This window comes from Apium graveolens, chromosome 6, assembly GCF_009905375.1.
Source record: "Apium graveolens cultivar Ventura chromosome 6, ASM990537v1, whole genome shotgun sequence".
Classification (NCBI taxonomy): domain Eukaryota; kingdom Viridiplantae; phylum Streptophyta; class Magnoliopsida; order Apiales; family Apiaceae; genus Apium; species Apium graveolens.
In genome coordinates, this window is record NC_133652.1 from 260,554,637 (window position 1) to 260,567,932 (window position 13,296).

General features: G+C 36.6%; 1 protein-coding gene across 1 annotated transcript; it reads left to right on the forward strand.

Annotated features, from left to right (window-relative positions):
* Nucleotides 1-336: 336 nt before the first annotated feature.
* LOC141665949 (zinc finger BED domain-containing protein RICESLEEPER 2-like) lies at nt 337-1,181 on the forward strand. Its single transcript, XM_074471935.1, has 2 exons — nt 337-969; nt 1,146-1,181. The coding sequence occupies exons 1-2, from the start codon at nt 337-339 to the stop codon at nt 1,179-1,181; spliced, it is 669 nt and encodes a 222-aa protein (XP_074328036.1).
* Nucleotides 1,182-13,296: the final 12,115 nt, after the last annotated feature.

Here is a 13,296-nt window from a genome sequence, read left to right on the forward strand (position 1 = left end):
TTCAAGTAAGATCTGAAAGCTAAACATAAAACATATTAGCCATGACATTATCAAATATATCTAACAATGTCATGTGCGATCGAGTTCAGAGATGCATTTCTCGTGTATAGCACATCTGATCAGGGGTTTAAGGAGTATGTTCCAAGTCCAGATGACTGGGAAAGAGTTGTAGGTGTGTGTTCATTTCTTGAAGTTTTTTCAGATTTCACGAAAGTTGTTTCTGGAACGCAATATTCTAATTCAAATCTGTTTTTATCTGAAATAAGGAGGGTTAAACAGATAATAGACAAAAAGGCAATTGATCCAAATATGCATATTCGAGAGATGGCGTGAAAAATGGAGCTGAAGTTTGAGAAATACTGGGGGGAAACGAACTTGATAATGTCAATTGGTGCGGTCATGAATCCACGATTTAAAATGAAACTTCCAGCCTTTTGCTTTCCTACGCTTTATCCAATTGCTGGTGATTTTGATAAAAATTTGTCTTATTTAGCAAATGCCTTGCATGATTTGTATGTAGAATATTGCGGGGAAGACAGAGATGCTAATAAGGAAAGAAATGAATCAAGTGAAATTTCCTCCTCTGATGCAAGTTTCATGAATGAACAAAGGGAAACACCTAAAGGAATAAATGATTACGAGAGTTTCATTCGGGAAAGTGGAGGTATTGTTGAACCCACAAAGTCAGAACTTGAGGAGTACTTGAGTGAGAAAATTATTATTCCAAGTTCTAAATTTGACGTTCTAGCGTGGTGGAAAGGAAACTCTGCAAAATTTCCTATTTTGTCCCAAATGGCATCCGATATTTTGAGCATTCCTATTAGCACCGTGGCTTCAAAATCTACATTCAGCGCTGGTAGTAGAGTAATTGAACCGCACCGCTCCTGTTTGAAGCCCGAAATAGTTGAAGTATTGTTGTGCGGAGCAGATTGGGTGCGCGAATTGTATGGCCTGAAAAAATCTAAAGAGGTATATACGAATCTGATTTGATACCCCTGATAGCTTAAATGAGTCTAGTTACAAAATAAATCTGCTTATAAGACATGATCTTAGGTCTTTATCAATCAGTCTAGTAGTATATATACTTAATAATTGCATTTTTTGATTCTGACATTATTTCAATTTAACCTTTAAAATGTTTTTAGGATGAGGACAAGGAAATTGTGATTCATTTGGATTAAATGACGAGTTAAACATGAAGTACGAGACTCCTGTAAGTACTTTTAATGTTTCCGTAAGTCCTGTAATTATATTACTTTCTATGGTAATATAATTTGTTCAAATGTTGTTGTTGTTCACATGTTATATTACTTTATATTAATCATCATATGTTTCTGTTGTTGTTGGTAATGACATGATCACTTCAATTTTGATTATGCTGCATTTCACTTTTATATATAGTAAACCCTGTATATGATCATGCTGCATTTCACTTTTATATATAACTGGTAAGGAATATTTTCTTTTTGTTTCTTGAGTATCAATCGGAGTTTTTGAAAAAGATACTCTATTGAGATATTTCCACTCGACCTCTCACCTGAGCTAGGTTGAGCATTAAGGCCACATCTGGAATGCTACTCGTTTAGTACAAGGATTGAATTATATAGATGTAAACAATTTTCACAGTTTATATTCTCCAGCTTTAAAATATTGTACTCGAATTTGCCTATTGCTTATGAATAGCCTTATAGGCTGTATCATACCCGGATTTGACTGAACTGAATAGTACGTACATAGTCGGGAGCTAGTGATGACTGATAAATTAAATTTGGTAATCTTTATTTTTCTTTAACATTGAACTACTGGAAGAGGATTGGATGGTTAATTAAAATTTACCAAGATAAGTGTTTTGTGTGGCAATGGAGGGTTGTTTGTGGTAGATGCGAGAGAAAGATAGACCTTTGCTCTAATTAGCTGATCTTTAAGATGTCGAACATGAGCATCTACAGGAACTCCTTGAGGAGTCTGCTTTTCAGGTTTAATCGTATGCACTTCTTTTGAGCTAACTATTCTTGAGTTTTTTGCCGGCTGTTGCTCAATTTAAACCATCAGAACCTCTTTATATTAATAATCAGTAAATTAAGTAAATATCAGATTAATACCATAATTCTGCATTACTTTTATAACGACTCGTATATTCTATTATTTAAGTGTGTAATTGTTAAATAATTAATAAATAAAATATGTATATTGGTAGTGCCAGTAGTGTATTGTTTGTTACTATTTTTATATGTGACTGTGGTCGTATAGGGATTATTTGTGTAATAAATAGTGAGTGGTATTATTCTATTCCATTTTAAAAAAAAATGGATTTATTTCCATAAATATTTGGATTGTCTCTAAAATTGTTTTTATGACTTTATAATTTCAATAATTATTTTTAGGACTTTATAAAATTGAGAAATCAATATTTCACCAATTATTTATTTTTAAATGATTTTCTGAGTGTGTTCAATGGTAAAATCCATATTCAATTATGGAAATTTTCAAAAATTATGAAACTTATATTTTATTAAGTTCGTATTATTCTGAGAATTTTAAAATTATTTTGGGAATTTTCGGAGTTAGTTTCACCCGCGCGTCGATTCGTTTAATTGATAAAAGCGGGTATAAATTGTGTTTTAAAAATTTGTTTTAAAATTTCGAAACTTACGATTTAAATAATTTCGGGATATTTGGATCATCTTAAGCTTATTTAAGCAATGTTCTGATTAATACTTAGTTATAAAGTGTACCCTTAAAAATAGATTAATACAGCGTGTTGGGCTTGCAGTCAGTTAAACGAAAATAAAACGACACGTATCCAACAAAGTTGGACACGTGTCGTGTGTTGGTTAAGTCAGGAGGCTAAAAGATCAATTTGGGGGAGGGGATAAACATCATTTTCTTGTCTCTCTCTCGACTGTATCTTGGTTCTTTGTTCTCTCTCTCTCTCGAATATTTCGAGTTTTGCTCGACTTTTCTTCTCGGCTATCATCCTTTTCCTTTTTGTTTCTCTGGGCTGCGTTCCTTTTACTGTCTCTTTCCGGCCTATTATTCCGGTGAGCCGCCGCTGTTTTTCAGTTTGGCTTGGTTCAATTCTTGCTCAGTTGGTATACATATACATACATATATATACATGTATGTGCTCTATGTGTGCATATGTGATGTGTTGTGTGTGCTGTGCTGTGTGCAGTGTGTGTGTGTGGGCGGCGCGTGGCCGTGTGTGGGCTGCGGTTGCTGCTCTGTGGCTTTTCGGTTGGGCCTGTGTATTCGGGCCTTGGTTTTGTTGTTGGGCCCTATAGTTATGTTAATTGTTGGGCTTGCGGTTTGGATTTGGTGGGCTGTTTATGTTCTGTTGGGTTGTTGCAGATTTTAATTTTGTTTTAAATTCCATTATCGCAGGGAATTATTGATTAATATTCGTGATATTAATTATTCGTGTTGGAAATGGTTTTAAACTATCGGTATAATTTATTTGGGAACCCGTAATATGTCGGGCGCCAATAAATTGTGCCGCCGTCGACGATGAACTTCGGTGAGTCAACGGTGGACGGTGATGACGATGTTCTGAGTCCTAAATACTATAAATAAATAAATAAATATAAAATACGGATAAAAATATAAAATGTAAATAATTATATTTAATTGGTGTTGGAGAATATGTGAATTAAATTGTAGTTGGTTTAGATTTGATTGAGATTGATTTGACGTCGAATGATCCGACGGGTAGGCCGATAAACAGAGGAAGTGCTGCCCGAATTTTTGGAAATTAACTCCGGAAATTCAGGACATACCCTGTGATTATCGAAACCTCGAACAAGTATATACATATACCTAGTGCGAAACCTGATTGTATGTTGTGGTAAATGTTTTGTCAAAATCCAGTGACCCTATTTTCGTAAAATGAGGAGTATATGTATTTTCTGGAAATGAACACCAAACCGGTTTCTCGAGAATGTGAACCCTGATTGTTGGATGTGTCATTGTATTGTAATAATGTATACAATTACGAGTCGGGTTTGAATATCGTTGGGTAGAATTGGTGTTGAGGATATGTCAAGCATACCTAGACGTCTAACGTAGGGTACTTCGGCTCTGTAGGTTCTGGTCGAAGGACTCAGGAATTGATATCGAATTAAGATAATCTAGTGATCAGTCGGCAAGTGCCTCGAGGTTCTCAAGCAAAGAACCCTGAAAGTCTTGGATACTATCTTGAGATAGATTAATGCGAAACCGGGATGTCATCTAGTGAGACAGTCATTTTTCCATGAGAGCCTGAACGTTCAAGTTTATCAAAATCAGTTAGAGTTGGTCGTAAAGCTCTGCAAGGCAAGTACCCCTGACCATTCTTTTATGGTTCAGTGTATATGAATAGCTAAATGTTTTATTCTCGTAATAGAACAGAAATTTTTTAAGTTACGTATCCCCTGTAGTTATAAAATCATTGTTTTCGAATTGTTTTGGGGAAAAGTAACTTCCGAAAGTACCTATCTCTAAAATGTGATTAAAATAAAAGGAAGTTTTGAATAGTGTGCTGTGATAAGATTGGTTTAAAAAGAGATAGGTGACAGTGATTTTGAAAACTGGATAAAGAAAATGTTTTGATCCACCTATGTCGTGGGATTTTAGAAAGATACAAAAAGGGAATTCAGTTGAACTATTGGAGTTGCGTAAGAGGCCCGTTATTCGGTAACGGCCCAGTATGAGGTTGCGTAAGTGGCTAATTGGGTTGGCATTCTGTTTAACCAATTAGTCCAGCGTGGGGGAAAGACCTAGCTAGTCTTTTCCCAAGTTCCGGAACACATTCTATTTCTGGACGGCCGCTAGTTGCTGTCCGGTGAGGGTAGACTGATCAGCTATCTTCACCCGTTAAACGTCCAATAGATTTGATTGATTCAGTTTTGAAATTATTTAACAAATCAACGTGTTTGAGATAGATGATGTTGTGGTTCCAGTAATGGAACAAATGATTTTGGGTCCCCGTAACGGGACAAATGGTTTTATGATTCCTGTAATGGAACGGAAGGTTTGAAAATGGAAATAGCATGCTAAAATTTAATTATGGTTTTGTTTATGCACAGCACACGATTGTTGATCTTGTTTTACAGAGCATGCTAGTTTTAAATATCCAGTTTATATCTGTTTTACATGTTTCTGGCAAGTTATGAATTCTGTTCCTATAACTGCTTTACTTTAAACTGTTTTACTTATTATTCATATAGCGGTGCTGCTGAGCAAGCAATTGCTCACCCTTGCAGAATGTTTTATATATGTAATGCAGATGTCTAGGAGAATCTTCGGTGTTAGTCGGGCAGAGTTCCAGTTCCCTTTGTGACAGACTCCTCTGAGATGGTTGTGCTAGACCGAGGGTGGTCTGTTGAGTTGCTGTGTTAAGTTAGCTGCGTCGAGATAATTGTTGTAAGTTTGAGTTGTATTAGTTGAGTAACCTAAATCATACTTAAACCTGGAAAAGGTCTTGGTAAAGGGGTCGTAGTTATGTATTATCAATGTTTTGGGTTAGATTATGATTGTCATTATTGTGGTTGATGACATCAACTCCTGACCCCGGGGTTGAGGCCGTCACAACTTTTGTATTATAATGACAACTGGCAAGCAAATGAATTCATTTTCTATATGTTAGTAAAAAACAGAGATGATGTTAGTAAAATGGTGAGTTATTTAAATTGACGTAGTTATCATCAATCATTTCTCATTTCGAATTCTTTATAAGAGTTGCTGTATTTTATGTAAGATTAGTATCCTGTTTTATGTAACTAACTATTTGCAGTCAAGTCTAGGATGTACATCTATTTGCTGATGGCTAAGTGCACTAGATAGAAACATGAACATCAACCTGAAGAAGTTGCGAATGCCAAGCTGGTGCTGCTACAATTTCCTATAAAGTCTATTTTGGTTTTAAATTTTGGAAATGTAATCTAATTTAAAGTTTATATGTTTTTGTACTTGGATAATTGATGTAGACATTTCTTTATTTTGGTGTGACTTGTGAGAACATGGATTGGTGAAAATGATTTTTGTAATTTTAATCTAAAAATATTAGCAAGCAGGGTAACTAGGTAATAATTATAAAAAGTAGCAGAATTTTTTACATTTTTTTTGAGCTCTAACGAGCCGAGCTCGAGCCGAACGATCCCGAGCTGATCTCGAGCCGAACATGCTAAAAGCCCGGCTCGAGCTCGTTTTTTTAACAAACACTTTTTCGTGTTCGAGCTCGAGCTCGAGCCCTTAACGAACCGAGTCGAACCGAGCCCTTAACGAACCGAGCTCGAGCTTGTTCGCGAACAGCACGGTTCGTGAACAGCTCTAACTGGTAGCTTACCTTTGTTACTAAAATTGTACTCTTCACCAGGCAAATAATAACACGGAGAAAGAAGTTACATTATTATGTGAAACTCGATGGATTCATACTTTTTTCATATAATGAGACTGGAAAATAACTGTGCTATATAAACTTACCTGCTCCAGAGTGTTTACTAGACATTGTGACATTTATTAACTCCAAAATTAGCCTAATGTAAAGGGATCTAATTCTTGATGAGTGATAATTAACCATATGTCTGTGAAAAGTTTTTGTGAATAAATTTAACCTCGCAAATTAGTATGAATGCACAAGGGTTGCATCACTCTATCCGCACTTAGTTATAAAACTTTCATATTCGCGAAATGTTTTGATGGTTTTTAATGACTACATTTTGGTTTTGAATGCACAGGGGTTGCCTTCATGTTTTACACCACTACTATCATTTCTGATGAAATGCGACATCAAGTTTGGGTGAACCTAATCAACTCAGAGTATCATACAAAAGTGAGTAGATATAGCCTTTCTGATCTTTTTGTGTTTGATTTTAACTTCTTGGAGTTTCTGTGTTGTTGGTCATTGCCACTTGTTTATCTTTTGATTGTCATTTGATTGATAGCTACGTGTTTTGATTATAAATAACTATATGAACAACATCTAGAATTTTTGATTGAAAGCCTTGTAATTCACAAAGCAATTTTACTTGATATATTCAATCACGTCTTTATCATTGGTAACCCGAGTCAAACTGTTCATGAACTATTCGACTCTAATTCCTACAGTTTTCGAATTTATATCTATAAGAATCAAGCTAGACTTGAACTTGACTTATGCAAATATTTATCATGTCAAACTTGACTATCTATTAAGTAATAACTCTTGCAATTAATCACATTACAATCCTTCTTCCCAGCAGTTCTAGTTCATAATAAGCATCTCGACTTCAAAATTTTCAGAAATTATTAGAAATGTTACAAATTAATTTTCCATTGTACTAAAATACTACATAGTACAGAGACGTACGATGGATAATATGATACTCTCTGAAAGAAAAACATGACGGCGGATTGTAATGATTATGAATTTGTGAAGGCATGTTCGGAGCCGGCCAAGGGGCCAAGGAGTGGTCCAGGATAGAAGGTGAACACAATGAGTGCCCCAAAACTTAAGGATTAGCCGGCACTTGAGCAGACAGGAATGTTACTGACTGTCCACACATGCCATCATGTTACTGTTATCATATTATCACCCCCTATGCTTCTGCTATTTGTATTTAATTATTTAACACCACTCAAATTCAACTCTTAATTTATGATTACCTCATTAAACTTGGTTAACTATAGTTGTGCATACTTGTAGCCTATAGTTGACAAACTATTACTTTCAATAAATGCACGACTACTGGGATTGCATCTTTTATAGTCTATAAACAATATAAAACAATGGTCAAAACAAATCTATGTGCTCAAAGTTTGAACATTCTGTAAATTAGTAGTGTTATGACCCACTTTCCGCACCAAGACACAACGAAAACATCAAGACATAATGGGATGAGAAACTGGTCGACGTGATGAAACTGGACGATGATGAAGTGGACATGAACAACTCAAGCAGTTAGAGGATAAGCACGAAGACTTACACCTGTAACAACCCCGATTCGTAGGAGGCACAGCTGAGCAACGTGCCTAGTTTTTTAGCAGCACCCAGGAGTGTTCCAGGGTATTGGTCGGAGAGAGGGGGATAAGGCACTGATTTTGAATATCATCTAAGGAGATACTATATTAACAAGAAACCAACACACACAATTCTACAACACAACACAAAAACACTGCTTCTCGAGTTTATCTTTTAGCCTAGAGGAAATTAACACAACCGTACTACCTGTTCTAAACAATGAGCATTGTAAATATGATCAAGGTGATAGTGAAATCTTTCTACGTTGGATACACAATCTCACCTGCGATTTTTACCTATTTAAGGGTTTTTCGCGTCATCAATCTCTCGTGTTCATATTCATTTCATTGTTATTTCATTATTTTTTAGTTAAGAATATGATCAACCATACCTTAGCATTCAACCTACAAATTTTGATAAAAATAATTGGCGACGTTTGTGAGAAACTTGCTAAGGATTTGTTTGATTCACCACGATGAAAAATAACGAACTAGGACAAACCTCGAGCCAAGGAGCTGAAACTCAAGTCAAGAAGGAGATAACGGCCACATTGAGAAATCACAAGATGAAATAGAGAAAATCCGTTCAGAGAACGAAGCATTGAAAAAAGAAATAACTACAGCCAAATCAAAAATGAAGACAGCTACGAGTAAGAGGGTTCCAAGCGTAATCAGATGTCTGAACATGGATGACGCTGAAGAATGGGATCAACATGATGAACAAGGAAAAGAAACAGATGAAGTGATTTTGGTGGATGAAAATGGAACTGCAATGATCCATAACAATGACATTGAACATCACGATGATCAATATTACGATGACTATAAAGAGCGAGATGAGGACAGTGACAAAAGAAGGTCAAGACACAAGAGTTCTAGATTATGGGACCATGTTCCTGATGAATTTAAGAAAGAGTTACAAGAATTGAGGGAGTTAATAGAAAAGATATCGGGTGTTCCCGATCCAATGGAGAAGGCCACACCAACAAGCTACATTGATTCACAATTTGCAGACAACATTGCCTTGGTAGAAATATCAAAATGTTTTATGGTACCTCAAATGAAGCCGTATGATGAGTCCAGTGATTCCCGAGAACACATAACTCAGTACAAACAAAGAATATTCAATGTACCAATCACACAAACCTTAAGAGAGGATTGTATTTGCAAGGATTTGGATCTACATTGTCAGGTTCAGCTCTATAATGGTTTATAAGTTTATCAAACAGGAGCATAAGGACGTTTGCCAACCTGGTGGATTCCTTTAACTTATAGTTCTTTAGTAGCAGGATGTTTGAAAATACCACGAGTGATCTCTACAAAATTATACAATGGCACAGAGAGCCTCTACGTGATTATCTTTCGAGATTCAACCGGGAGAAATTCACCATAACAAATTGTGATGCCTCAACGGCTACTGAGGCATTAAGAAGAGGCTTGGAAAGGGACCTGCCATTGTTCAAAGAGCTTACAAAGTACCCGTGCAAGAACATGGATGATGTCCAAGCCAAAGCCATGGCGCAAGTAAGACTTGGGGAAGACGGAAGGGAAGATGATGACAAGTACTACAAGCCAATACGGAAAATTACGACGCCAAGAAGTCGAGATTATAAGCCTTACTCAAGGGTTATAAGGGAGGAATCATATGCCAACATGATGCAAGAATGAGCTGATTGGGGAAAATATCCTAATTTGCCACCTACGTATGATAGCTATGGGTTCACGATCACTCCATCGGCCATGATAAGAGAATTCACGAAGTTGGGAGATGTTGTCAAGTGGCCCCTGAAGATCAATAAGCCCAAGGCACACCCAGACTCAAAGTTGTGGTGTGATTATCATGGGGATTACGAAAATATGGCTTACAAATATTATCATGGCTTTCCACACTTGAAGCATGTAAACCCAATTGCTGGAACCTTGCCCGCAGGATTCCTGGTAGGCTGATCCTTATTTACTGGCTCTCTGGATGGTTGATTATGGCACTCCCTTGAATAGTTCCCTTTCCGGTTACATCTATAACAAATCACACTTAACTTGTTGCAAACTCCTCCATGTTTCTTTCCGCATACCTGACATTCTGGTAAAGCTAGCCTCTGCTGATTTGGCTGGTTCCCTGTGGCTGGACGGTTTCCTTGTCCTCCGTCGCCCACATTTTGCTTTCTGAAATTAAAATTCCTTCCCGGTTGAAACTTGTTTTTCTTCTGATTAAAATTTGGAAATTTCCCTCCTTGTGACTGTCCTTCATTTCCTTCGAACTTTATCTTCTTACTCTCCTTCTTTTTTTTGACATTTCACTTTCTGTCTCCACAATCATGGCTTTAAGAAAGGAAATCCAATTTCTTGTCGAAAAAGGTTACTTGTCCGAGTTCATGTCAAGCAACAAATATGCACACATCAGAAGAGACAGATCGCCCAACAAAAATGACAGAACATCAATGAGGCAACATCACCTCCACCACATCACAAGGTGATTAATTTTATTGCAGGAGTCTCGGAAGTGTGTGGATTAACTTACTCACAAGCCAAAAGGGTAGCTAGAGAGACTAACGTACGAGTGGTAGAAGCAGAAATCAACAACAATATTTTACATGCCTTGATATTTGATGAGTTGGACAAGAGCAACATCCGAGAGCCTCAATATGACAGCCCAGTCATCTCACTTTCTGTGCGCAAATTTCTCATTAAAAGAATTTTGGTTGACAATGGAAGTGTAGCCAATATCACGATGTTAAGCATGTTGAAATAAATGGGTCTGGCTGAAAATGACATGATAAAGAAGAAAAGAACACTAGTGGGATTCGGTGGAGAAACCAAACACACGATGGGTGAAATCTATCTGCCGACGTATGCACATGGTGTTAATCTCTTGGAGAAGTTTTGCATAGTTTATGGTGACTCGACGTATAACATAATAATGGGAAGGCTGTGGATCCATGACTGGAAGGATGTACCTTCGACGTATCATCAAGTCATCAAATTTTCGACACCTTGGGGATCACTGGAGATTCGTGGGGATCAGAATACAACAAGAGAATGCCACAAAACATGTTTAAAGCAAACAATTCAACCTAAAAAAAGGAAACTCCTGTAATAACTGTAGATGGACCTGAAAAGTTAGTTAATATAGACTTGAAGATATGGGATAAGAAGGTTTTGATTGGATAAGATCTCTCTCCAACCATTGAAGTAAATTTGGAGTAGGTTTTGAAGAATAGGTTGGATGCATTCGCGTGGGAGAATGATGACATCACGGGTATTGATCTATACATGATCACACATAAGTTTAATACCAACCCAAGCGTCACTCTTGTCCAATAAAAAAGAAAGAAGTTTTTAGGAGAGAGAAACAAGATATAGACAAAGTGGACCTATTAGTCCCAAAGTATCGTAGAAGGGGGGGTTGAATACGATGCCTACAATCTTTTTAATTTGTTTACAAGTTCTTCGTTAAAAGTATGGAATCAAATTGAACACAAAACAATTCGAGGAATATATCATTTTATTAATATAGTCCTTGAGGTTGCTACAATCTAATCAATAAATTGATTAGTTACAATAAATTCAACAGCATAACAATATGTTTAAAAGCTTAATAAATGAGGTGCTTTAATGGAGCTCCCGTAAACACTCTGTGGAAAGCTGAATAAGATAACTAAAATGAATTCAATTCATTTAACTGCTAATGTAGTCTTTCAAATTCATTGGACAGGTGGCATTGTTGTGTCCACACAATCCTTTGTTTTTGCTGCAACTGATTCTCTGAATATCATAACTCTTCTATGGAGACTTGAACACCCTTTGCATACTCTTCTATGGCGACCAATAGCTGTGTTGCTCTGTGGCGACCTGTTGAAGCGCTATGGCGATCAGGTGATGGAGGCCCTATGGCGACCAGGTAAAGCCCTATGACAACTAGGTGATGGTGTGGCCCTATGGCGACCAGGTAAAGCTCTATGGCAACCAGGGAATTACTGTCCTCTTCTATGGCGACCAAGCTCTATGGAGACAACTAGTGCCTTAAACATTCTCTATGGCGACCACTATGGTGCCTTAGAGTAATTCTCTGTGGTGACTAGTTTTGTGGCGACCATAGAGTACTAGAAAACATTTCTATGGCGACCAGAGTGAAGAATATTATGCCTTAGAATGTTCTTGCTTCTGTTTAGCCATTCTTCACTGTATCAACATTTTCTTCTATAACTAAATCATAATTCCTTCTTGAATACTGATGTTTGGTGCACTGGTCTAGTTCATAAACAACTAGCATTGAGAGAACCTAATTCAGTTTGTCTTGAGTTTTTGAGCTGATACAGATTTATGAATATCCATTGCTTCTTTCACTGAAACCTTGATCTGTAACACTTGAAATCAATTCATGTAATTGATGCTTAAAGTCCTTTGATGTCTTATTCTTCATGACTGCTTGAACATATTAATGAACTTCTTCCCATGATCTGTTTTGAGGACTTAAAGAGTCAATTGCATCTTTTGGTTCTTTGTGTTTATCTTGTCTTCATCTATAGGGTTCCTATGCTTCACAGTTTAATATTGTTTATCTGTTTATGTTTTCATGTTGAGTTATAATTCCTCCATTACATGTTACATTACATTATTCTTTACAATCTCCCCCTATTTGATTGTTAGTGTTCGACAAGCAAATCCCTAAGGAAAACTCAACTGAGAAAAATAAGAAAAAGTACAACCTCAAAACAGATAAAGATATTAACTACATTCTGGATTACATATTCAATTCCAGATTTCTTTAAGTTATAAGTTACAAAGGAGTGTTCCTCTAGCCTGAACATATATATTCTATTTCTTCTTTGTCCTTGTTCTTTTCTGCTTCCTGCTTCCTTCTCCTTCTTGAGTCTGATCAGATTTTCTCTTAGTGACTTTCTTCTTAGGATCTGAAGGTTTTGGAGGGGATTCTTTCAGCTCATTCAATCTAGCTTGCACACAATCACGAGCTTCTATTTCAAGTACATTGATTGGAGGTGGATTGTTCAGCTCATGAAGCATTATCTCAAGATATTTAACTTTGGTGCATTTAGGAACACGATCAAATAATAGTGATAATTTTCTGGATATTACGAAGACTGTTATCCTTTTTGGATGTCCTCTTACTCTTTTAGTGTCATTGATTGATTCTTCTTCCATCACTTTATCAAGTATCTTAATGATAGGAATTAAAGCAACCTTGTCCTCCTTGCATGTGGATAGTTTAACATCCATCAAGGCTTGGATTCACTTGTCCTGAAGTCTTTAATTCTTATCTTGCATTTTTTGATTTTGAAGACTAGATCCCCTTCACTGTCAGTG